Source organism: Mixophyes fleayi, chromosome 1 (genome assembly GCF_038048845.1).
Source record: "Mixophyes fleayi isolate aMixFle1 chromosome 1, aMixFle1.hap1, whole genome shotgun sequence".
NCBI lineage: Eukaryota > Metazoa > Chordata > Amphibia > Anura > Limnodynastidae > Mixophyes > Mixophyes fleayi.
The window spans coordinates 106,304,539-106,332,358 of record NC_134402.1 but is presented as its reverse complement, the minus strand read 5'-3'; the positions used below and the strand labels follow the sequence as shown (position 1 = coordinate 106,332,358).

The 27,820-nt window shown below is 39.7% G+C and overlaps 1 protein-coding gene across 3 annotated transcripts in view; it reads right to left on the bottom strand.

Annotated features, from left to right (window-relative positions):
- Positions 1-27,820, bottom strand: part of TTC29 (tetratricopeptide repeat domain 29) — a 199,059-nt gene that overhangs the window by 14,143 nt on the left and 157,096 nt on the right. For 2 of the 3 annotated variants that reach the window (XM_075199007.1, XM_075199016.1), the window contains exon 11: positions 19,130-19,213. The exons of the other annotated variant lie outside the window; for it this stretch is intronic. In XM_075199007.1, the coding sequence (XP_075055108.1) occupies positions 19,130-19,213 (84 nt within the window). The remainder of the gene's footprint in view (positions 1-19,129; positions 19,214-27,820) is intronic. 3 annotated transcript variants of the gene reach the window in all.

Here is a 27,820-nt window from a genome sequence, read left to right as displayed (position 1 = left end):
GGTCTTATTTTTTGTTACCTAGCTTGACTGTTTATTCAGTGATGGCTAGTCAACAATGGTTCATGGCTCAGTCCCAGATGCTTATAGATTGGGAAATTACTTTGGGTACAAAAAACAATAGCTGTGGTCCCTCAAAGAGCTGTAGGGAAAAATACATCATACTTTTCTTGAACAAGGTTTGGGAAGACCTCTGCAGAAATTTGTAACTACTGGAGCCAGTCACATCACATTTGTCATCGATAGATATCAGCCCAAAAAGAAAGCTATAGAGATAATGTATCTCCACAAAGAATCAATATAACATAATCATGTTTAATATGCAGATCTTTGAAAATCATATCCTGTTTAGTGGGCTTATTATCATGTATCTGCTATGTTTTGTAAGAAAGCAATATGATTTATAGACCCCAGTACTAGAACTGTTTTTAAACAAAAGGCAATAAAATGGTTGTATAACAGGGCACAATACCAGTATACTTCCTAATGGTGTCAGTTCATAAACTAAATCTTAGTGGTAGCTACCCTATTGGTTTCATAATGAGATATAACTTTGGTGGATTTTAGACAGACCAGGTGGTTTTGTTTTGATTAACCCTTTTACTCCCACGTGTCACACATGCCCAGGTGGGTTTTGTTGTTATTTACTAACATTGGACAATAGTGCAAATATGCAGCAATACAATAGCACTATATTTTCTCTTTCTAGTTCATGATTAAAAAAATGAAAGTGTCTGAATGTTTTAGTGAACATTTTCACCTTTTAGTAAGTTGGTTTTTTTTTAAAAAAAACTCTGTAAGTGTAATGAAGTCACTTGTGCTTCATAAGAAACTAGTATATTTCACCACAATCATCAAAAGAATAAATAAGAAATGTGTGTACTCATATGTTTTGTAAATAACTGTAGAGGGCACAGTTACACTGTATAAATGCTTCTATAGTTATTTCCATATCACTTGTTTTTGTTATTGTAATTTCACTATTTTACAGTATCTTGAAGAATAAAAGCTACTGGATTGAAATATGTGTAGAAATGTATAACAAAGACTAAAAGACTCTCAATAACAGCGGGATATATTGTATATAAAAAAAAATTGCAGACTACATAAAACACACATCACATCATCTGTCAAACTGTTTATAGCTAACAAAGTGTCATAGAACTGTGGCAAAGAAAAGAAAACTCAACAGTGCCTTTTATACTGTATATTGGAATTATATTACAACAGTAGAAGTGGCAGTTATTCATTGATGCTACATTGAGCTTTTATAATGTAAGACAAGAAGGGGCATCGAAAACTAAAATAGAATGCTTATTTTATAGTGGACCCAGCTACACTCCCTTCAAGTCCCCTGATATTTTATGAATTTCGATGCATGACTCATATTTAGTTACATTAAGGATTGAGGAAGTGTGATCAGAGATGAATAAATTCATTAAGACAATCATTATCAGTGCGTACAAAAGGCTCAGCTACATTAGCAACAGTGCACTGCAATAATGGCTCACGTAACCATATGGCACAGTTGAGTCATAAAATATAAACAAAAAGGTATACAAAAGTGCAAAATAAAAAGGTAGACTCCATGGATATAAATAAGACTATGCATAAAGTTTGAAATATGAACTTTTTGTTTCATTTACTGGTATAGCATGCAAGCATTTGGAATCAACAAGAAATGTCTTAGTTTTTGAAAGAATTTATATATATTTTATCAAGGTACTGTTACGAGCCACCGCGACGGCTTGCCTGCTGTTTCTTCTGGCTGTGTCCTGGCTGTCAGGGCATCAACCGTCACTTCCGCCTCCCTCGTCCCGGTCGTCACTTGGGCAACAGCTTGGATGCGGGCCGAACCCCGGCAAAATCTGACTGCTGGGAGTGTGCGCAGGGGGCACCTGTTTAATTATTCAGCCTCCTGTCACTGATTACTGGGCTGTTGCCCTGACATTCTAATTGGACAATGTTGCTATTTAAGGCAGGGAGGACCTAGCCTTCCTGCCAGTTATAGCGTCTGTGAATCACACTTGCTGACCAGCTCCAGGTTTTCCTTTGGATACTCTATCCGAATTTTGACTGATCTCTGTTTTGACCTCTGGCTAGTTTTGGACCCTGCTTGTTTTCTGATTGCACCTGACCTCTGTCTGTTTACTAGATTTTCCTTGCTTGCACCCTGCCCTGACCTTTGGCTTTCCCTGATTATCCTGTTCACTAATGACCCACAACCTTTGGACTGTTCCTGGTATTGACTTCAGTATTCCAGTTATCCTCCACCTCTGCGCTACGATCGCAGTAGACAAACTTTTACTGTGCTAGAGTGAAGTCCTTGGGGCATCCAAGTACCTGCGAGCGGTACAAGCTATATGGGAAAGGTGGTTGCTCAAGGTGAAGACCTCTATCCATCTGTTCTAAAAGTTTATCTCAGTAGCCCTCTGCAGTAATAGCCACCATTAAATTGATTTAAAAATATAGACATTATTAATGTCAAAAACGGCTATTACTGCTTGAAAATAGGGAAAAAAGGTTCAAATGGGCAAAAGAACCCAGAGATTGGATGGTGGATGATTAGAAAAGAGTATTATGTACGGATGAGTCTATGTTTGCAGTGTTTGGCTCAAAAAGAGGAGAACATATGTGAGATGTAGAGCAAATGAAAAAATGCTGGAGGAGTGCTTGATATAATGGTATGGGGCTGTTTTGGAGCTAGTATGGTGGGAGATTTACACAGAGTGCAAGGAATAATGAACCAGAAAAGCTACCACTCTATTGTACAATGTCATGCCATCCCCTATGGTCAGCTTTTCAATGGTGCAACTTTCTGCACGCAGTTGGACAATGATCCTAAGCATACTTCCACGCTCGGCAAAAAATATTTGGTGAAGAAACAGTGAGCCAGAGTAGTGTCTTTGATAGACTGACCGGCACTGAGCTGTTGTGGGATGAGCTAAACCGTAAGGTCAGGGGGAAAATGCCCTACAAGTCAGTCGCACCTCTGGGAACAGCTACAGACGTCATGGTACAAATTTAACCTGAATAACTTCAAACACTGACAGCCAGAATGCCAAACGTCTGTGAAGTTGTAATTGCTGCAAATGGAGGATTCTTGGATGAATCTAAAGTTTGATGAGTTATGTGACATAAAAAATAATAAGTTATGACATTGTCAAAGTATTGATTATAATTTCAGGTCAATTTAATGGTGAAATAATAGAAAAAAAGTATAAATTCTTTCAGAAAATAAGAAATTTCTTAATGATTCCAAACTTTTGCTAGTTTACATTTGAAATCACAATATTCATGAATCAGACTGACATGTTTGTACTGTTGGGGAATATTTTTTGTACGAAAATCTAAATATCAGTGTAATTTTATTCTCCATTACCCTTTTAACATTATTATACAGCCCATGTCCCATGCATCATTGTCTTCACTAGCATTATCACACAAGTGCAGAGGTCACTGCCTTCTACACGCTATACACACTCATCTCCTGAAATATACTGTGCTGCTGTGAATATATTGAAAATATAATTGGCTACAGATTGTTCTATATATATATGTGTTTACATCAAAACTAGATAGACAATCTCACCTCTATAAAAAAGTATAAGGAACACATGAAAAGAGACACATACCTCTCAACAATTAGAATTTTGAAATTGGGACACAGCACATGGGTGAATCACCAAGATATGTTGGGGTGTACCATATACCTAGGGGGGGGGGGCGTATTCCAATCACTAGCCCGCTTCCCTTCCCCTAAAAACACACCTTCAATACATGATAAAAGACCTGATTTGTAGGACAGTTCCCTTAAATCGGGACTGTCTCATCTAAATTGATATAGGTGAAGGGTATGGAGACAGAGGCCCTGTGCCAAAAAACTTGCAAAGTAATAAGTTAAATGGCTGGGAATTAAGTGCAATACCTGAGCAACAGCAAAGTCTCTGTGCCCCTTACCTCCTCTCACATGCTCTATATCTTGAGTGCTCAATTTCCTGGGCTTCTATATTTGTCACATTAGAAATAGGAAAGCACTAAGCAAATCAGAGAACCTCAAAACCAGAAGACCTCTGACAGGCTGTTCACCGGTTACACTAACTTAGACCCACTTCCCACTCCCACCTCAGACAAAGCACCTAACAGTATATTGTCATTGTGTGTGTGTCTAGATAGATAGATAGATAGTGTAATGTGCGTATTGTCGCTAACCAATAACGATTGTCGAACCTCGATTTGTGTTTCCAACGCACAAATATTTATTCGCAATAAGTTGAAAAAATATGCTCAAGCGATGTAATAGTAAATACAGCCGTTACTTAACGCAGGCGCTCTGGATCCAGTGCAGTCATTCAATCCTGAAGTCTGGGGACAAGAAGTCTGCACTCTGGATCACAAGCTGCTGCTTATATACACAATCAAGTACAGTAATACAATGAAGATGGTATGGCTTGCATCTATTGGTCCGGGTCTCAGGAATGTCCAAGGGGTCGTCAATCATTGGCTGGTTCATCCTAAGGAATCCAAAGGAGGGGGTCATCTCTGCAGGGGGTATGCTCTGCTCTTCCCGCCAGAATTCCTTACTCTTAAGTAGTTCATAATTCCCTATCATTCATAACTTGCGTATGCGCTCTGCGATTCCCTCGCAGAGCGCACCAAACAGTAGGATATGTAACAAGGTTCATTATGATACCACTCATGATGTTATTCCTTTAACCCGTTCTGTGTATTTCACTAATATGCATGTAACTCTGATATAACATATAAATACTACTATATTTCGACATAACTGACTATGTGTTGCAACTACCAATAATGTGTACTATTTTATAAGTATGCGTGTTTGTGCAAATGTATGGTAAAAGACCAATTACTGTTGCTGCCACGTGTAGTGGATGCGTACGCCCTTTCACGCCGTAGCGTGCCCTTGTACGACATAGCGTACCGTACGCATCTTTTCAGACAAAGACAACCAAGTTTGCTAGACTTTAATTGAAATGACTTTATCCAATTTGCTGACTTCGACAGTTCCACCCTTTGATAGTGTAATAAACTATCACCCAATCACCGTTTCAAGTTCAGGATTATACAATACTTCTTCACAGACCATGATCTCGGTATCTGGTACCACCCTTTCAGTCTCTTTCTCAGTGTTACTCTTATGAGACCGTTTTCCACACTTCAACACAGTAGGAACACATTTGACAACTAAACCAATTGCTAAGATGACACCCAGTATAAGGAGAAGGAGCTTACCTACACTCGCAATCATTTCCTGTACCCACTCCCCCAGACCAGAGAACCATTTTGCTGGGTTCAACCATGAGAACCAACCCGCCACCTTTTCCCCGACCTCATATAACGAAGAATTATGGCTCTTTCGAAATTCCCATTTCAGCTGCAAAATTTCATCCATCTTCCGGTCCATAACCTCTTTAGGGTCTTCCGTATTATTAGTAATGTACGTGCAACATTTGACACCGAACTGGGTGGCCAGTGTCACACAGTACCCACCAGTAATAGAGGTGAGATAATTTAGTACCAGTCTATGTTGCACCAACTCCTTCTTGTACGCTTGTAGCTCCCTTCCAGTATACCTGAAAGTGTCATCATACATCTCGGTGATATTATCTATTAATTTAGCTAGGTCTTGGATATATTTAAAGTTTAATGTTCCCCGAGCGGTCCTGGTGAGATCTAGAGCAACCATAACTTGGAAACCAGCAGTTTCACTAATCAATTTTGTAGCTATGGGTTCCTCACCAGGAATCATATTTCTCTTGCCACGGTGTTCATACTGTGTGTGTATGTATGGTGGTGATGTAGTCTTGTGAATATCTACCATTTCTTCATGAGTAATAGTCATGATTTCAGGAACCAGTTTAGCTAAGAAACACAAGCCCTTGGAACTCGGAGTCACCCAGGAATAAGCTTTCCTCCCACAAACAAAATACACATCATCAGGGAGAACATAAGGAACAGTATGCCCATGAATTATATCACACAGAGTCTTGATAAAACTACCCATGCCTAGTGTCTCCATCTGTTCTAGACACGTGTCGGCATTAATGATATTTTCACATTTATCTGTAGAGACTTTTCCAATAGATACCTTCTTATGTTTGGTTATACGCCCCAACTTGTGACTTCCATCAGCATTCCTGCCTAGTAGTGACCTTGTGAGTCTCTCTCTAAAATGAGTGTGGCGAGCCATTGTCTGATCTGATAGGTCAGCCTCCCAATTCTCCAGGCGCTTTGCATGAGATATGTTTAGGCACAGCAACGATCTGCCTATGGAGTATTGTCGAAGCGTCAGACTAGGGGACCTAGTGTTATTGTACCTCCCTTCTATGGGCCTCCCACCCCTTAATTCGAGTACTTCGGATATGTTTAGCGGGAATGGCACTAGTCCTATGTTATGCTGCCCTTGAGGCACGTGAGAGCACACCCAACACTCAGTTTGGTTTAGCACCTTACCCACCAGGGAGTGATAATCCTCCAATGGATGCCCGCCTATATTCAGAGTACTGGGGGACTGGCATCGTTGGATGCATCTCTCGTCAACTAGGGAGTTGCAGAACTTGCAGATACAATACTCATCAGACAATAGCCCCTCACACTGCCTCCGAGTTCCTGAGCTAGCAGACCTTTTCATAACCCCTGGACCAAGTTTGATAATGGGCTGCTCAGGATATCCTATTAACTTTTCTTCGGCCTCCATTTCATCCGTATCACTCCCAGAACTCTCCTCCATCCTCCATTCTCCTTCACAAAAATAGAATGTCCTAGAAAAAGTAAAAACAAGGAAAATCCTGGAACAAAAGAAAAACAAAAACCGCCACTCCATCGCTGGAAAGATAGTTCTGAGGCAACGTCTCTGGTTCAGGTGTCTTAACTGCAGGCTTTAGGTCTCCCGGAACAGGCTCACAAGTGACAGCTCTATGTCGTCGGTCTGAGTCTTGTCTTGCACTTTCTCCGGATTATGGACTCTCCTGCAGTGGGTGGAATGGACCCAAGTGTCTCTCTCTGCAACCTTCAGTGATGTAGTACTGGTCAGCAGCACTTGGTACGGGCCTTCCCAACGGTCTGTTAAACAACCTGAACGTAAGAAATTGCGGATCATAACATAGTCTCCAGGTTCAACATCATGACAGTTCGTTTCTGGCATACCAGGTGACAGCATTTTTAGTTTTTGTTGTTGTTGTTTCAGCTGTCTACTCATTCTTATAAGATATTGTACAGTCACTTCATTATTACACTTTAAGTCGTCTTGTGGACTCACGATCAAATGAGGTTGTCGTCCGAACAGTATCTCAAAGGGGGACAGATTAAGAGGAGGTCTAGGAGTGGTTCGAATGCTGTGGAGGACCAACGGCAAAGCCTCAGGCCATGCCAACCCAGTTTCAGCCATTATCTTACCTAGTTTGTTCTTGATAGTACCGTTTACTCTCTCCACCTTACCACTGGCTTGTGGTCGGTAAGGGGTGTGAAGTCTGCTACTGATTCCCATGAGTTTACACATATTTTGGAAGACATCACCAGTAAAATGGGTACCCCTATCACTTTCAATGATTCTAGGGATACCGAACCTACACACAAAGTCTTGTACAATTTTCTTTGCAGTGAACACAGCAGTATTAGTGGCTGCCGGATATGCTTCTACCCAACCGGAAAACACATCAATACACACTAACACATACTTCAGATTCCTGCACGGTGGTAGTTGGATATAGTCAATTTGTATTACCTGAAAAGGTCCGTCTGTAGGAGGGATGTGGGATGGCTCAGTTGGAATAGTTTTCCCAACATTTTTCCTCAAACAAGTAAGACATGACATTGCTTTCTTACCAGCTTGAGAGGAAAATCCGGGAGCACACCAGTATGCTCTCACCAGTTTGCACATACCTTCTTTACCCAGGTGAGTCAGGCCGTGTGCTGCTTCAGCCAGGCTTGGATAGTATGTTCGGGGAGCTACAGGCTTACCTTGTCCATCCCTCCAGAGTCCTGAGGACTCTTGACCACATCCCTTCGCCTTCCAGACCGCCTTCTCCTGCAGGGAACACAAATCTTGCATTTCAATTAATTTCTGCGTGTCTAATGTCTGAAAAACCATCATAGTCTCGGTCGATACAGTCATAGGTTGCCCTGCTGCCCATTTAGCAGCTTCGTCTGCCCTGTTGTTGCCCAATGACACTGGGTCTTCTTCAAAGGTATGGGCTTTGCACTTTATGACGGCTACTGTTCTGGGTAACTGTATCGCTGTCAGAAGTCCTTTTATGTGTTGTGAGTGTGCCACTGGTGTACCTGCTGCTGTTGTAAAGTTTCTAAGACGCCAAAGGGCCCCAAAATCATGCACTACCCCGAAGGCGTACCTAGAGTCAGTATATATGTTGGCTGATTTACCCTCTGCCAATTCACACGCTCTCCTTAGTGCTACTAGTTCCGCCACCTGGGCTGAGTGAGGTGGACCAAGGGGTTCAGCTTCTACCACATCCTGATCGTCTACAACAGCGTAACCAGTACATAGTTCTCCTGTCTCTGTCTGTCTATGGCAACTTCCGTCTGTATAAAACGTAAAATCTACATTTTCTAAGGGGGTGTCACATATGTCGGGCCTTGCAGTAAAGGTCTGATTCAGGTGTTCCATACAGTCATGCGTGTCAGTATTCTTGCCTAACTCATCATCAACCAGGGTCTCCTCACCTCCCACCCTTTGTGTCTCTTGAGACACATACGGAAGGTATGTAGCTGGATTTAGGGTGCTACATCGTTTGATGGTGATGTTTGAGAGTGCCATCAGGGCTAGTTCCCACTTTGTGAATCTAGCTGAAGAAACATGTCTGGTTTGGGCTGAATTTAACAGAGCTGATACAGCATGGGGTGTATAGATGGTTGAATTATGTCCTAATACTACATCCTCGCTCTTACTTACTAGAAGGGCCGTTGCTGCTACACTTCTGAGACATGTTGGGAGTGACCTTGCCACATTGTCTAATTGTGCACTGTAGTATGCTACCGGTCTGCTAGCGTCACCATGTTTCTGTGTGAGGACACCTGCTGCACAGCCATCAGCTTCTGTACAAAATAGCTCAAAAGGCTTTTCATAATCAGGTATTCCCAATGCAGGTGCTCTTGTCAGACTATCTTTAAGATTAAAGAACGCTTGCACCGACTCTTCTGTGTGTATGACACGTTCTGGTTTTGAGGAAGAGACTAGCTCCTGCAATGGTAATGCCAGAATAGAAAAACCTGGGATCCAGGACCTACAGTATCCACACATCCCCAAGAAAGTACGAATCTGCTTCTGGCTCTGCGGCAGGGTCATGTGTTGTATGGCCTCAATTCTGTCGGTTGTCAGGTGTCTTAGCCCCTTAGTGAGGCAGTGTCCTAAGTATTTGACCTTAGTCTGACATGGCTGTAATTTATCCTTTGCCACCTTGTGCCCTGTTTGTGAAAGATGAAGCAACAACAATTTAGTATCATGTAAACATGACATAAAAGAATCAGAGCACAACAACAAATCGTCCACATATTGAATTAGAACAGACCCATTGTGGGGTTGAAAGGATTGCAAACAGTCATGTAAGGCTTGGGAGAAAATACTGGGGCTGTCAATGAACCCCTGGGGTAGTCTGGTCCATGTGTATTGCACTCCCCTGTAGGAGAATGCAAAAAGGTATTGGCAGTCAGGGTGAAGAGGGACTGAAAAGAAAGCAGAACATAGATCAATGACAGTAAAATGACTGGCAGACGGTGGAATCTGCATGAGGATGACAGCTGGATTCGGCACTACGGGGAATTGGCTCTCAACAACTTTGTTAATTCCCCTTAAGTCCTGGACTAATCTATAGCCCCTCCCCCCACTCTTCTTCACAGGGAAAATGGGACTATTTGCTGTACTGGCTGTACGAATTAAAATCCCTTGTTGTAACAGCCTCTCAATAACAGGATATACCCCTAGTTCCACCTCCGGTTTTAATGGATACTGTGGGATTTTTGGGGCTATCCTACCACTTTTTAGATTGACCATGACAGGGGCTACGTTTGCCATCAGTCCAGTGTCCTGTCCATCTCTGGTCCATAGGGAACCTGGTATTTCCAGCAACATCCCCTTTACTTGAGATGGACTTTGTTCTATAACAGGAGAGTGTAACATTAACCTTGGAGGGGTGTCCAATATGTCCTGTACCTCATGTGCAACCCTCTCGGGTATATCTAGGAACACACCATCTGAAGTACAGTATATGACACATCCCATTTTACATAACAAGTCTCTCCCTAGCAAGTTAGTAGGAGCCGCTGCAGCCAAGAGAAACGAATGCTTAGTATGCAGAGGCCCGATAGTAACTTCGGCGGGTTTAGTTAGAGGATAATGTAACACTTTTCCCGTCACCCCCATAGCTGGAATAGTTTTGCTGGTCACCTGTAGATTGAAAGGAGAGGTTATCACAGATCGGGCCGCCCCTGTATCTACAAGAAAAGTTTGTTTCCTGCCAGCTATGTCAACTATCATTGTTGGTTCTTCACTCTGACTCTCAGTTAACCTCACTGGCTGTAGACTACAGGTATGACCTGACCCCTAGCGCTGACTAGTGATTTCCCGCGCATTTGCTGCCGTAATATGCGCGGGTAGATGTGAGTCTTCTAGTCTATGTGAATCCTTTCTTGGAGGATATCTATGTGACCCACCCCTATGTGTATTGAGTCTTTCTTTATTACAATCTCTAGCGTAATGTCCTTCCTCGTTACAGTTGAAACACCTGATCACTTTAGGTTTCCTGTTATATGGGTTGTATGCTGGTGGTCGTGTATGCACCCCTTCTAGAGCCTGTATACTTACCGTCATTAACCTATCACTTTTCTCTTCCCTTTTTCTAAAAAGGTTCTTGTCATGCTCCACAGCAGACTCCCTAAGGAAGTCTACCGTGACGCCTCTCCAATTAGGTAATGTGGTTTGTACTCTCGTCTTTAAATTTTCCCTAAGGCCATCCATCAGTACCCCTACAGCTACCTCTCTGTGATGTGGGTCCTCACTTATGTTGGATATCCCAGTAAATCGTGCAATCGCTGTTATAGCTCTAGCAAAGTAATCTGAGGCAGTTTCACTATCCTTTTGTTTAATGGTGAAAATCTTACTCCAATTTACTACTACTGGAAAACAGATGGCTAAGTGTTTGACAATTTGTTCTATATTCCATTGGTTAATCTCATCAGTCAGGGTGTCATCTTCCTCCAACAAACAATCTCCAATAAATTTTTGTATGTTAGTATTGGGAGGAAGACACGCCCTCAACACTACCCGCCAATCCTTACTGGTTGGTTCATGAGCATTCCCTAAGTCTTTAACAAATTTCTGACATTTAGCTAACTCTTTTCTAGGATCTGGGAATTCAGTCATAATGGAACGTAATTCTGATCTAGTCCAGGGACAATGCATTGTAACATTTCTTAAAGGAACTACACCATCCTTATCCGGTTTCCCATTGGGAACTGATATTGTGCGGACCGGGAACACACCCTCTGGTACACTAACTTCAGGGGACGCTACAGGATTTACAGGCCCTAGATTTAGAACACTTTCACTCCTAGTGATCACGCTACTCTCACCTATCTCAGCCATTTTCTCATACTTGCGCTGAGCCTCTAGTACATTAACAGCATGGGCAATGGCCGAAATCACAGTGGGTTCATCTTCGTTTTCAGATACACTTGATTGAAACTGATTTAAAACAGGGTACAACTTAGTAATTTTTCTATTTTCAGTTTTAACAACGGCTGTACTTACCCCTCCCGCCACATAAGGTGGCGGGGGCGCGCTTGCGCTGAGTTCGCCACGCTTCTCAATGGTTACATCCGCCTTGCGCGCGCTTTTCGCCACGCCTATTTCCGGTTTGTATTCGCTGCTCTGCCACGTGTTACCTTCCATTTGCCACAATTTTAAACAATCATTATGTCTATTTCTCTTTTTCGTTGACTTGATCAACCATATTTTATCTTTTACAGTATTCAGTACCTCTGCATTAAAACTCCCTATTGTTGGGAAAGGCCTATCACAAGCTTTGGTCATCCCGACCCACGTGTCACAATACACAGTTGCATATGCACCATACTTCTTACACATGAGAAACCTCGCTGAACCAATAGGGCCTTCCTTAGGCAGTACACTGACCATCTCTAGCGTATGCTTAGCACCCATGTTGAACAATATACCTTCTACCCGGAACACAGACACACCGCAATGCTCTGTTCCTTCCGGCCAAATGTGAAATACAGACACACCGCAATGCTCTGTTCTTTCCACCTAATAATTTCAACTCTGTTGCTATACTCACCGCTAGAGATCTATAATCCTCGGTGAACGTATTTCCTTTAGCCGCGTTCACTCGCTTTTCTCGCCCCTGGCGAGGATCCCTAATACAGAAATATCACTGTGGGCCCCAAGGGCTATCAGCTCCTCGATACCCTGGCTAAACCACAAAATCTGCTGAGTTTATTATCGCTGGGAGCGCAAAGTCGATACAATCAACCTGCCTTTCCAGTATAATTCCTCCTAGCTGCTTCACCAATTCGCACTAACGGTGCGACCGGATCGCACTGCCTACCAATACTAATTATTAGCAAACCTTGCGATCTATTGGTAGCGCTTTGCGAAAACCCAGTTTTCGCATTCGGTATACCTGCCCTGTATACCGTCCTTCAGTTGGGCAATCCGCCTCGTCAGACAGCAACTGAGCACCTCAACAATAAAACAGTGTATCTACGTTACAACATCACACACTATACACCTTTTCTGCGCAGAAAATCAAAAGTTCCCAACAATAGTAATAATGTCTCAGAGGCTTTCACAAGTAATTATACTATGCATGTATAATAACTATCAACACGATTGTTTAACCACGTGGCAAGTTTACCGGAAGTTCGCGTACGCACAGCAGGAAGTACACATACGCTAAACAATGCAATACAGTTAAAACGCACAATGACAGAAAAAAGAAACAGTTTTCTCTTTTGTCCCTAGGTTCTAGTTAGCGTGCCCTAGATAATGCAAAACGGACATTCGGTTTCGCAACACAGAGTAAAATTCAGGTTTTGAACACCATGCGTTCTTACCCGTTTATGACGCGTCTCCACCCTTTGTTGAGGAACCGAAATCCGTTGGTCTTGCGTATCATCGGCAACGAAACCTCCAAAGCTCACGAGCCCCCAAATTGTAATGTGCGTATTGTCGCTAACCAATAACGATTGTCGAACCTCGATTTGTGTTTCCAACGCACAAATATTTATTCGCAATAAGTTGAAAAAATATGCTCAAGCGATGTAATAGTAAATACAGCCGTTACTTAACGCAGGCGCTCTGGATCCAGTGCAGTCATTCAATCCTGAAGTCTGGGGACAAGAAGTCTGCACTCTGGATCACAAGCTGCTGCTTATATACACAATCAAGTACAGTAATACAATGAAGATGGTATGGCTTGCATCTATTGGTCCGGGTCTCAGGAATGTCCAAGGGGTCGTCAATCATTGGCTGGTTCATCCTAAGGAATCCAAAGGAGGGGGTCATCTCTGCAGGGGGTATGCTCTGCTCTTCCCGCCAGAATTCCTTACTCTTAAGTAGTTCATAATTCCCTATCATTCATAACTTGCGTATGCGCTCTGCGATTCCCTCGCAGAGCGCACCAAACAGTAGGATATGTAACAAGGTTCATTATGATACCACTCATGATGTTATTCCTTTAACCCGTTCTGTGTATTTCACTAATATGCATGTAACTCTGATATAACATATAAATACTACTATATTTCGACATAACTGACTATGTGTTGCAACTACCAATAATGTGTACTATTTTATAAGTATGCGTGTTTGTGCAAATGTATGGTAAAAGACCAATTACTGTTGCTGCCACGTGTAGTGGATGCGTACGCCCTTTCACGCCGTAGCGTGCCCTTGTACGACATAGCGTACCGTACGCATCTTTTCAGACAAAGACAACCAAGTTTGCTAGACTTTAATTGAAATGACTTTATCCAATTTGCTGACTTTTGCTGACTTCGACAATAGATAGATAGATAGATAGATAGATAGATAGATAGATAGATAGATAGTGTGACTGGATCACTTATAAATAACTTATGGTATAAATGTATTTAAAGGAAATAGCGCAGGGCACTTATTTATATAATTGCAAATGTACTTATTTTTGATATTGTGTGTATTTTGGGTAAAGGAAATATCTTTATTTCTCAGACCAGGGGAGGAAATTTGTTTTGTTTTAATCTTGCTAGTGGAAATGCATTATTTCTGAGCTATATACCTGATGCAGGTATATACTTCCTGTTGAAGAAGTCTTTTGTGTATTTTGGTAGGGAAATTACTTGTTTGGGGTTTTGTAACTTTTCTTTGCGAATGTGTATTCTGCAACTGTCTGAAAAAAGGACCCATGTTAATCTCATGTTATTTAGATCTTTTGATGTGTGAGGGTCTAGCACTTGAAGGCACAAGAAGGCTTAATTGGACTTGCTGTTAGATTTCTTGTGTCTAAAACAAGATGCAGGAAATAAAAGCAAGTTTTAGGATATCACAGATAAGTGTAAATATTGCTAGCTTTGCACTGCATGTAAATCCATGTTTGGATAAACATATTGCATTCTGATACTAAAAATAATTCAGACCTCAGGGTACTGGCTTACCCTGTGAGGCTGGTCCAAAACTGTATAAAAAAAAAGCACTGTTTTGTATTGAAAATTGTTCTTCTTGTTTCATCTGACCTGCTCACTGGTACCTTCAACTAGGGTGAGCAAATAAACATCACTTGCTTCAAAGACCTGCTTGGAAACTTGTCTAACCCTGTGACCTACAGATTAGACCCAACTCTAATCTGTTCCCGGCTGTTCTGAGATTTGGACTCAGCTTTCCGATACCACCGCTCTGCCCGCTACCCAGCAGCTCTGGCCAGTGTGATTGGCCAGGGGGGGATCCATCCACAGCAACCCTGATCCATAGGACGAGGTCAGGGGTACCAGCCCAGCTACACCAGTAACGGGGTACACTAGCAGCTTCAGTTTATGTTGCAAGTTTTCAAATAAAAACATTCACTAGCTGGATGCCGGTAAGGGGTCCAGTGGTGACAGCATTTGTAAGCCCTTCCTACTGTGGTTAGAGGGCGCATTTGGGATAACGAAGGGGAACGGTAACAAAGTAAGCCCAGCCAGTTCCTAGCAACAACAGACAGGGTGGCATAGGCAGCCCATCCTGTCACAGATAGATAGATAGATAGATAGATAGTGGGTGCAGTGAATATATGCTTTGGTGTGTATTCTTTTTTGTATATTAGATACATAAGAACACAACAGAGGAAATAACTACAACTACGATCTGAAAAAATGGGCTTTATGCCACTGAGCATGCACAGAAAATGCAACCACATTTAGAGTTTAGAGAACAATAGGGTATTAGACAAATAAGTGCAGCATGACCCCTGGAGATAAATTTAGTGTTTCCTATATACACTTGCACAAGCAAAATATGTGTCCCATAGCTATATGCATGATAATTAACCTAACATCTGGGATTCAGATTCCTGTTTTCTATAAGACATAACTTTGCATACTATAAAAGAAGTGTTTGGCTGAGATTGGGATTTTTCTGAAATGTTTCCTTTCATTTGTGCTACATTCTGTGCTTTAAGGGTTGGGTTTTTCATGTGGTTATTGCTTGCTGTTCTTGCTTATATTGTTGCTAGAACACATGTAGATGTAGGATATGCATTTTTTAATGAGTTTGAATATTCACTGTCATTGTGTAATATTAAATTGTGGTTGATTTCTTTTGGTGCACACTGTAGTTGCCAATATAGTACATAGTGTATGTTATTACTCTAGAATGGATCATTTGCCTCTCATTATTGTAAATGCTGGCCATTAGGGCTGTATATTATAATTACAATATTGTGCGTGGGGCTGGTAGGTGGTTTACAGGGTATTTGCAAAGCCGCTTTAGTATGCAACTACTTTCACAGGGATGACTGTTGAAGCATATGTCATGTTGGAAGCATATAAGTATGTGCACATAAGCCAATATAAAATAATAATCAGATTATAAATATGAGACACTTGAAATAAAGGTAGCTCCTACATCCCCTTTCTGTCATAACATTTAAATCATGAGGCTCCAGTGAGCAGTAATTTAGGTGAAAAAACAAAAGTCATAATTAATTAACGTGATAGTCCAAATATGTACAAATTCCTGATAAAGCTACAACCATATAAGATGTTGCATATAGCATCAAGAAGCAGATTGGGGCTTGGATGTATTGTCTGGTGGACAAATAATTCAATTAGCTTATGAGCAAAAGTGAAATAATAAAAAATAAATTAAAGATCAGAAATAATTTACTCGTGTGAATCTGGTTGATGGGCATTTTTGTTCTATAATTGATTTTTATTGTTGATGTATTTAGATTTCAAATTGTATCATATATTCAAATATATAACAATGTAATGTTTTGCTGCTGTAATGTCTTTTAACTGTGACTTATTAATGTGTTAACTTTCTTTACTTAAATTGCGTACGGATATATTCTGTCTACTGTTACCTTTATAGCACAATTTCCTACATAAAGCTAGTGGAGAGATGTTTGCAGGGGTTTTTACTGTGCAATCATTGCAACCTTTTTCATTTAAGAATCCCTGGCTATGGAACCTACTTTAGCTGGAAGGTTGTTGACTTTCCACTTTTAGCCCCAGGCACTTAACAGTACATATTACCCTAATCCTGGTGGACTTTTCTGTTCAGGATTAAACTGTGGTTGGCCATACCAGGTAATGTTTTCTCCAGAATGTGACATGGCAGGAGTGCCATTCTTAATTTTAGTAGAATGCAACCCATTATGTTGTAAAGCCATTTAAAGCTTGAATTTCATATTAATGCATAAAAAAAACAAAATCATTTTAGCCTTAAGATTATCGGAGACATTTTGTTCGCCATTGGCAATAAAATGTAGGTTTTTTTTTGTCTATACAGTAAGTAAGAAATCTCAAATTTGTTACTTGAAGAAAATAAAAGTATGGACAAAGTTGAGAAAGCACATAATAGTAGTTATTTTCTTCTACTTTTATACCAGTGTGGTGGTTCTGCCATTGTGCATTGAATGTTGCAGTATATATCACTTTTGAGATACTCTAGCAATTAGTTGCCTGGGTGAACTCTAAAACACGGCTGTCATTTGAATTAATGGCCAGTTGCCTAGTGGTTAAACACAGAACATGATTTGCAAGGAGATATAAAAAAAACCTTGTAAGGGTTATTTATCTAAACCTCCCTTTTGTACACAAAAATTGCACTTCTTTTACTGGTGAGAACAAATATGTATTTAGATAATTAATTACCTCTGTTTTTCAATGGCAACAATACAACAAATACAACAAAGTTCCTATCCGATAACATTAATTATTTTCTCGAATCCAGAAGGCAAACACCTCTATAAAGTTTAGTCTGTAAAGTTACAACTACCGTATATACTCGAGTATAAGTCGACCCGAATATAAGCCGAGGCACCTAATTTTACCACAAAAAACTGGGAAAACTTATTGACTCGAGTATAAGCCTAGGGTGGGAAATGCAGCAGCTACTGGTAATTTTCAAAGTACATGCAACAAAAACAATCACAGTAATAGCAATAATGATAGGCAGATAGAGCAGTATAGTGTCATCAATAGTCATCTATAGTGTCATCTATAGCAGTATAGATCATCAATAGTCTGTATGTAGGCAGACAGTTAGCTGTAATGTCTTAATACACAAAGCAGTCACTGGTGGATGTCAGAAGGAAATATGATTATGGATGCTGCTCTTGTTGTCCTCTGTATGTGTACAGCGATGTTGTGCAATTACCTTGGTATGGTAGTTAATGAGCTTTAACTGCCATAATCGAGAATGCTGCAGCTCCCAGATCTGGTTTCAGTGTCCTTATGCGCACCTTTGTCCTCTGTTGGCGGTGAAATGGTGGAGCGTGTCGACGGTTAACGCGATGTTTAGGGCAACTATGGATGTGCTCGGGACCACTGCGTGGCTGCTGTAAATCCCGATCATGTGGTGGTATTCCCCTGTATAAGCGATGTGCGCTCCGTGTCTGGCTCTGTTGGCGGATGTCCTGCTGCTGCAACCCGCGCATGCGCGGTAACCGGTGCTGGGAGTCCTGGGGCATCACTCGAGTATAAGCCGAGGGGGGGCTTTTTCAGCACAAAAAATGTGCTGAAAAACTCGGCTTATACTCGAGTATATACGGTATATAAAAAGCTAGGAAATCAGAATACAATGGACACAATTACAAACCGGAAAAAATGTTCCACACCAGTGCATTTCATTTTGTGCAACTGTGACAAGTTATCCCTCTCTGGTATTTGGAAGGGCCACCAGCAAAGTGAAGGGATGGGAGGGGATGGATGGTGTCCTCCTGAGTAGTCTCTGAACTCATCAAAAAAAGCTAGCCCTTGCAGTGACTCGCCAGACTGCCTGTCACTGAGAGCGGGCCATGGAGGTCTAAGTCTTGTAAGATAAAGTAATCCTTATCTGGTGAAACTAAGAGCTTTCCTCATTGCAGAGACACTTCTATCCAGGTGTACATCTGCTGCCCCCATGCTGTCATCTGCACCTGCGTACTTTGTTCTGATTGTAGATATTGCCATTTTGAGTATAACTGTCAGATGGAAATATAACATAGAAACTATGCAATTGGAAATAAATATCACCTACCTACCAAACTCATTTCAATAAAGAGCCTTATTAAAATATTATCATACACAGGGACGGGGTGGCCCGTGGGGGCGCTCAGTCACACCGCTATTAGGGCCGGGGGGTAGGATGCAATGTACCACCATTTCACCGGCGGCCGCATCTGATGACATGAGATGCGGCTGCGTCAGCGCACAGGTGGCCGCATCACATGACAGGCGATGCGGCCTCGTCATCAATGACGCGGCCGCATCCCATTTTATGGGATGCGGCCTCCTGTGTGCCCCCCGGGCTTCCCTCTCCCAGCCCGCGCCTGATCATACATAGCTTTTATTTTAACACATCAGAAACAAAAATAAGTCATAAAAAGCTCTCATGTACTTTGTCTGTACATCATACCTTCTTTTATAATGTAAGGATGTTCCTTTTGTTGCTGCAGCTGTTCACCTCGGCTACCTCTGAACTCATCAAACTCATCTGAACCTGGGGTAGAGCACAAAACATTATAGCTTTTTTATATGTTAGGTCCGCCTACTGTGACAGGTTCCAACTTGCGTTGTTATGACTCCGTGTACCATTACATGTAGTGTTAGCATCGCCTACCACTGATGTGACTAAGGATAACTGTGCTCTAATTCTGCCTACATTTGTGTTTATCCCACCTACAGTTAATTTGGTCCCTCCCACGTGAAGGCACTTCCATGTTTTTTTCCATCATTGCTTTAAGTTCCCAATCTGCCCATGGTTTAGGGTAAGGTATAGCAAGTTTACTTGACATTTTAAGATATCATATGATTTTGGGTTGTGAGGTATTTTACTGAAATTGCATTTTAGGGATTAGTTATACAAGAAGGAAATTGTAACGCTGAGACAACAGGAGTTAGAGGAACCTAGAGTGGAGATGGGACTGTAAGTGGTAGAACACCCAAAGGGGGTAATATCAGATGGGGGTAGGATATGCTATAATGAAGAGGTGTTTTATTCAAGAGTGCTTGAACGTTTGAAGGTTAGGGGAAAGTCCTATAGAATTTTTGGAGGCCAGTGTGAGGGGTGGCTATCACAGAATAAGGGAGGTCTAAAAGGATGAGAGGTAGAGTATCAGAAATGTGTTAGGGGTAGGCGTTTGTCATTGCATTAAAGGTGAGAAGCTTGTATTGGATTCTGGATGTGATGGAAAGCCAATGCCAATATTTGCAAAGTGGTGCAGTTGAAGGAGTGGCAGAGAGGTAGATTTGTTTTGCTCCAGCATACAGGAGGGGGAAAAATGGGTGAAGAGAAGGCCAGAAGTTGACAAGGTACTAGATAATAAGAGAACGTGTCCTGCTAAATTTTTAGTAGTTGGGGTTATTCTTAATGAGCTGACAAAAGTGGGTGGATGTGTATATAAGTAGATAGAATTCAGTTTCATTTTTATGCACGCTTTTTAACCTTCAAAGAAAGTGTTACCCGCATTGAACTGCTTTAATGCAAATGCCCTCTGGTCCCTGCCATAGTTCACAGTGCAGCCAGTGGCCACAGTAATACCAGGAAAGTGCGCATGGCAACAGCAAATTCTTTTTGTGGCCCCATGCAACCACCGAATCCCTTAAGTTTACTATATACTGTATGTGTATATGCTGACATTCTTTTTTCTCTTCTGAGTCAAACTCCAGTTTGAGTGTTTTTCTTTTGATGCTTCCATAAATGTCAAAGTGGAAAATATATATTAAAATATATGCTGCAATATATGGAAGAAAGGTGCAGCGCCATAGATGGACTTTGTAAGCGATACATTTTTAAACACACGTGTACCATTCTTCCATCATCTTATACAGCAATTTGTGTTAGTCTTTATAAATACGGTGTATAATTTATAACATAGATTTAGCACTCTGCAAACATTTTATGCCTGAACTATCAATCATTATGCTATGGTAAGACCTATCGGTTTAGGTGGCCACCTCTCAAATCATTCAAATCAGTTATACTGAGTATGATGTATTGTGAAGATTACGTTAAGATAAATCCTATAAAGTTTGAAAATCAAAAAGACATGAAAAACAAAACAGAATGTAGTGGTTGTTGAAAGATAGCTATCACCATGCCATATACACCACTCAAGAACGAGCTAATTGAGCAAGACAGCATGGATTTGAAAATATGACATGTGATTGTCCAAGGGATAAAATCATAAGGAACTGACAAGATTGCATGAAAACATGACCAGAAAATTGCCCCAGGAATTCTGAATGCTTACTCTTGAATTGTATCATTAACTAGCACGACTTAAGCAGCAGCCTTGTATACAGTACTTTAGTCCTCAGTCATTTTACATACAATGTCACTGTAATTCTCATTTTATTAACTTGAAATGCTTCTCCTGTACATTTGGCAAATACTTTTGGGGACCATTAAGTGAAAGGCATCTCAAATAGCTATTGTGCAGGCTACATTATATACATGCTGTATCATCCATGTTACATTGTTCTTACAGTCAACACTCTCAGCCAGCTACAGCATTCGTATCATAGAACACAGCCAGGCTCTAGAAGTCTGAGATAATCAGTAAATCAGTACTAAGGAATTAAACATTGCTATGGTAGACAAGCTTATGATTGCAAAGTAACTGATATTTTAAATCTAGTTAGATGGGGTAGAATGGTACTTTCACGTAAAAACATATACTATCTGAACAAACAAACCAAAATAGATCCAACAGAATGTTGTTGCATTTTAGAAACTAAAAGATAACTTCACAAATTGTGTACAGTGAGTGGATTAGTCATGGCCACTTTCTGCCATCCACATATTTACTGATATGCAAGTGTCTGTCAAATATATCATTAATATTTTTTTCTCTGTGCTAAGCCCACTTTCTTATACGGTTTGTGATTGCCTACCTAATATATATTGATCATTTTACACTGCTTTACATAAGTGAAATTCTGGATTTTTTATACATTCATGGCTAAGCACAAAAATTATTTAAAACACACTTCATTTTTATTTGAAATAAAGATTTGTTTTTCTCCTAAAAATAGTATGACATTATTATATTATATATTATATTATATTGTAAGACATGATTTTTGAGACTAAATATTAAAATATTCCTAAAGCAGGAAACGACCATCTGTAACAATGGGCCCCCAATTCAACATTATATTCTCTTGTATTTTTTTTGATACTACAATGCAAACAAACAATAATTGCACGACAGAAGAAAAACTAAGGGCACATGACATGCGTATATGTTTCCTTTCCCCGCCACAGTCAAGTACAGCTATGAATTGGTGATGGAAATATGCTAGGTGTTGTGTGCGGAAGAATACAGTGATCATATCATTCTTTCTGTCTCTTAATGCTCCAGGGACCTGGAGACGAATAGGAGCAATAAGTTCACTTTGCAGAATTAATGCAGTAATTCTTTATCATAAGAGCTTAGCACTATCTTGGACTGATTTTTCTACAGAGTGCTTCAAAGTCTAGTTTTAATGATGGCCCTAATTTGTTAACACCTCTTAAATTATTAATCCCCTTTATATTCAAGTAGTTATTGCATGTCATAACAATGTATCTATGCAGGGTAATGTAATAGTATTTTCTGGATGTCAAGTAAAGGCTTGTGCTGAAAAATGCTATTAACTCTGATAATTACCTGTATCTGAATATTTATTATCACCAGCTGAATTTATTATAGCAGTTTTTGTTTCAGTATTATATCATATTATTTATCAACAATCATAAAGCAGTTAAAATACAAGAAAGTATTTTATGTTTGGGGAAATATTTTTTTTTTCATTTTTTTTCCACAGTAATAATGTTCACGGCTCCTAAACACGGCACATTTGCTGCAACTGGTAGCTACATACATACATGATGGTTTTACTGTAAAATTGTACCTGTTATTTTAGATGAGAATTTGTTATATAGCTAAAATAATGATTTTGAGAGTGTTAAGTAAATTCCAATAATCTAATTCTCTTTTAACCTTTTAAATGCTCCCATGACGTATTCTATGTACTTTCTAAAGGAGTATCATGTGACCAAGGAGTATACTTACTAAACTGCGGGTTTGAAAAAGTTAAGATGTTACCTATAGCAACCAATCAGATTCTAGCTGTCATTTTGTAGAATGTACAAAATAAATGATAACTAGAATCTGATTGGTTGCTATAGGCAATTTCTCCACTTTTTCAAACCCGCAGTTTAGTAAATATACCACCAAGACTATTCAAGAAAGTGCATAAATGCTTACATATTCACATGCACCATGGCACAGTTTCTTGAACAGCCCCCATTACACCTACAGAATCTTGTCAAAGTTCTACTACTAATAATAATAATTATGCAATAGCAGTACCTAGCAAAAAGAATAAAAAGTTAAATGTTGTATGTTTTTAAAGAGGGAGCCCATTTAACAGGGAAATACTATTATGTAAATTTGTGACATCATTACAAAAACCCCTAGTGGGAGGCAACTCTTTGAGGATGCAGTAGAGACATCAATTAGATCACTTTTGCATAGGAAACATATATAGATCAATAGCCAATGGTAAACAGGAGATGTCTACTAGACTGTAAAAAGTCTCCCCATGTTAAAAAGAAGTTTAAACTTAAATACAATCCTTTTCTTTACATCCATCTGCACCTAACTTGCAAAGTCCGCACCTGGGCACACACACAGATTTTCATTAAACATCTTGTTTATTGATAACTTGAGAACAAGTATTACATTAATTTGAAAACATTGTATCTGTGCTATACAGAAAAAAAAAAGAAAAGAAAAGAACTGCACCAAATTAATCTGGTTAACTCATTTTTTAGTTCATTTAAATATCAGGCATGCACACCTGCCTTTTTGTTCCTACGCACTTGCAGGCATACCAAAGCCGACTGCTCTTTGTACTATCAATTGCTACATACATTCACATGATTATCTGCAGTAGTACTAATGGGCCACATAGGTTTTCACGCTGTTTAAAAGACCTGAGGTACTAAAAAAAAGGAAAATGTTAAAAATATGAAATTCTCGTACCCCCCAAAAAATTATTATTATTATTCTTTATTTATTATGCGCCACAAGATTTCTGCAGCACTGTAGACAATACAAACAGTAGACTATAGAGGATGAAACAATAAACGAAAAATACCAAGACTTCAATAACTCCAGGCAAGACTATTGTAGTGAAGTTGGAGCAGAAGAAGAGGTGTAAAAATCAAGAGGTATAAAAAAAGGTGTAAAAATCAAATACTGTTTCAATTCATGACTTAAAATATAATATTTATCTGTTTAGATAATCCTGAATGATGTCAGAAGGAGGTTCCCTCTGCTGGCACAACTTCAATTTGTAATCGCATCCCCCACACAGCGGATTAAAACATAATTAAACTTCTAGACTGTGTTAATACAAGCCTGTACTAAAGAAAGACAATGATACATAGATACGCAGAAGTGCTATGAACTGTGACAGTATTGGAAGAAGGACAGCAAAAGGTAAAATGAATTAGCCTTTACAATTTGTTTAATTCTATTATATAATATATTTGGCTCACATGCTCTAATTATTCTAATTGGTTCAAATTTAGACAAAAACGTACTTTCCGATAAAACTGTTGTGGGTTGAATTGCTCACTGTGCAGCACTAAATGTTTGCTAATGTTGATTTTGAAGCTGCTCCATCTCAAATATTTTTTACTTTCAGATATATAAGTTTTATTTCAGCAGTAATGGGCCAGTGTTCTTTATCACATTACACTATTTAAATAAAAGAACTACAGTTTAACCCGCTCCCAGCTCCTTCACGTTTCTGCTGTATATATTCCTCAAACATTTTCTTATTCAGATAAAGTATGAAGTCTGCAGTCTATTAAATCTGATACACGTACAATACTCAAAAATCACACTTTCTGGTTAACCTAATCACTTATAGATCTGTGGTTGATTAAAGCCTCCAGCAGTAGAATCCAATGCTGTGAATATGGGGCACCGACGGAGAAATATTGAAAAGATGTAATTTTAATCAGGCATTAAGGCTTCTGGAGACTGGGTAACACAGTGTACTTTAGCAATGATGATATTGCATTACTGAAATCTTAGTGGAACTCTTCTGACTTCAGGCCAGATTCCGAGAATGGCTAGAGTTAAGTACACCAATGATCAAATGCCCTTAGGGAAGCAAAGTAACTGTGTTCGCCTAGAGCTAACCACTACCAATATTTAGAAACAAGTTCAGTTTTACTTAAGTGAAATATTTATTCAGAAGCTTATCTTAGTCTATCAATGAAAAAGATATGCTTTTTTCAAAACAATTAATTGTCCTTCCTTTGAGGCCCAAAAGCATAAATAATTTATTTTACTTTTCCACTCATTAACAAACAATTCACAAATGACGTTTATATATTTATAAACTACTGCAAATATTATCTGGGCAAGCAGTGATTTATGATGTGGTCATTTATAATTGGTGAGTTCTGATGTCAGGACTTCAGTGATCGTTAAAGAATATTTGTGTATTATTTGGAATAATGCACATTGTACCTTAAATAAATATGGATATTGGAAATCACCTTAGATTTCTGTGATCTGTATAAAAGCACTTGTGCCTTTATATAGTCACAGAACTCCTCGGTGACTTCTAACATCCATTTAATTTACACTAGGGAGTGCATTATTATTACTACCTTATCTCTTGGCTTTGCTAAACAAATAATGTTATTGTACATTTAGGGGGGTATTCAATTGTTAGCGGTAACGCTGATAAACGAGCGCTCAAAAAATATTACCGTTTATACGGTAATATTGCACGCGAAAAGCGTTAATACGGTAGTTGACTCGCGAAATTTCAGCTCACCGCTCAGGGGGCTGCGAGCTGAAATTCCGCAAGTAAATACCGTATTAACGGTAAGATTTTTTGAGCGCTCGTTTGTTAGCGTTAACGCTAACAATTGAATACCCCCCTCACTGTGTTAATATTTCATGGTGCTGTTGCCATCTCAGTTCCTCCGTGATCTTTGCTGCCCCTCCTCATTTCAACTGTGACCACTGGTAGCTGAACCATTCATTAATGACTGATGCATTGTTGGCGGGTGATAAGGCTGCTTTCCTACAGCAGCCGCACACACTTTACCCACTACCAGCTACAACTGTTACGTTGCTACCTTATGTATCAAGTGTTCTCTACACCTCTTAGTTCCCATCAGCGTACATCTCTGTCACATGCACATTATAAATAAATGATAATAATAGTGCAGTAACATAATTAGGTACAACATATATACTTTTTTAGTGCTCAGAATAATTAAGTAATATTTACTTCAGTATGGAAAAAAAATTATTTTATGAGCTAGGCATAAAATAGATCCATATAAACAGAAGACACTGGCGCAAAGTATGACTTAAATGATAACAGAAGATAGGATAGAAATAATGTGAAAGGGGATAGGACAAAATAATAAAAATAGAGATGGATAAAAAATGAATTTTATGCAACAAATAAAAAACACAATAACCAGTGCATTTTTTATCCATCTCTATTTTTATTATTTTGTCCTATCCCCTTTCACATTATTTCTATCCTATCTTCTGTTATCATTCAGGTCATACTTTGCGCCAGTGTCTTCTGTTTATATTGTTGTATGTAAGGGTGGGACATCCCCTGTTACTCTGTGCAGCATTGTAGACCTTTTTTCCTAGAGCCGCGCCATTTGAGTCTTTGTATGAAATAGATCCAGACTTCCAACACAAGTGTGATAGGCTTTAAATTCTGTCCTTCCCATTAATCTGATAAATATATGAACACATACATAAGGTATATAATATAATATATTATAAATAAGGTTATACTGTATTTTCTATATAGATGGGCATTTGACATGTTTTGGCAACTGCGGCCAATTTCAATGCTCTGGCTATTGGTACTTTTATCACCTAGTGGACAGTAAATGGAGCTTACATACACATTGCTGCGCAACCTTGTTGTGCCTGATGAGGAATACCTACATATAATTTATTTTATTAATCCGTGTTAAAACAGAGGGACGTAACAGTGCATCAATCAATACCAAAATACGGATAGGGGCAATGTCGCTCTAGCCTTCCAGGCCCCCAGCTCCACCTCAAAATGGCAGAGTGGGGGCGGCTGAGAATGTATAGTCCGCCACAAACACCAACTGCACATGTGCCGGCTCAGAAGAGGGATTAAACCGGGCATTTTCGGGCATTCATCACCTCCATAGCAGCTGCACACCCTTTAGCTTAGCCGCTGTTTAAAAAAAACTTTTTGTATATAGATTAAGAAAATATAGTTTTTTTGTACATGCAATTTTCAGCATGTTTGCTTTCAAAAAAATATCCTACAGATGTAGGAGTTACTCAATAAGCTTGCAAGGCTTTTATGGTGATTTTATCTCATGCAAGGCAAGTAATGGGATTTCTACTGAGATTGTAGTCTTATTTTCTGCTATCTTGCTGAAAGAGATAAGCCATCTCATGCTATGGAATCTTAAGATGACCATACAAGCATTGTAAAGAATTATGCTGGATATACAAGCTGTGATATCGCAGCTGATTTGGGGCAATTGTCAGAAAAACAAGGGTGTCCATGCAGCACAAAAGGAAAAATCTTCTCCAGAACCAGAAGAGAAAGGATGTTCTGTTAATATAAATAGGACAGTTATGGTTACCATAAGCTGTCTTAAAATTTCTACAAAGACTACAAAGTCTCCATACCACCATACGCTGTACAAACATGCCACAGCTGCTTTAATATCGGCTGAAAACACTTCAGCTTTACTGTAGCAACACACAACCCCCTACTAACAGTTATTATTGTTACTTGTAGTATCGAGATTCTCTCAATGTACAGCACTGTGTAAAATGTCAGTGCTCTCTAAATATAGTAATAATAATATGTCTGCAAATGTGTTGAAGATGATTGCTATCTTCTGCATTAACAGGCCCTAGTTGCACATAATTTGTGTTATCATGTAGCCTTGATATCATGGATGCAAAGTCATTCAGTCATGGATGCAAAGTCATTCTGTGTGGAGTTTGTATGTTCTCCACGTGTTTGCGTGGGTTTCCTCCGGGTGCTCCGGTTTCCTCCCACA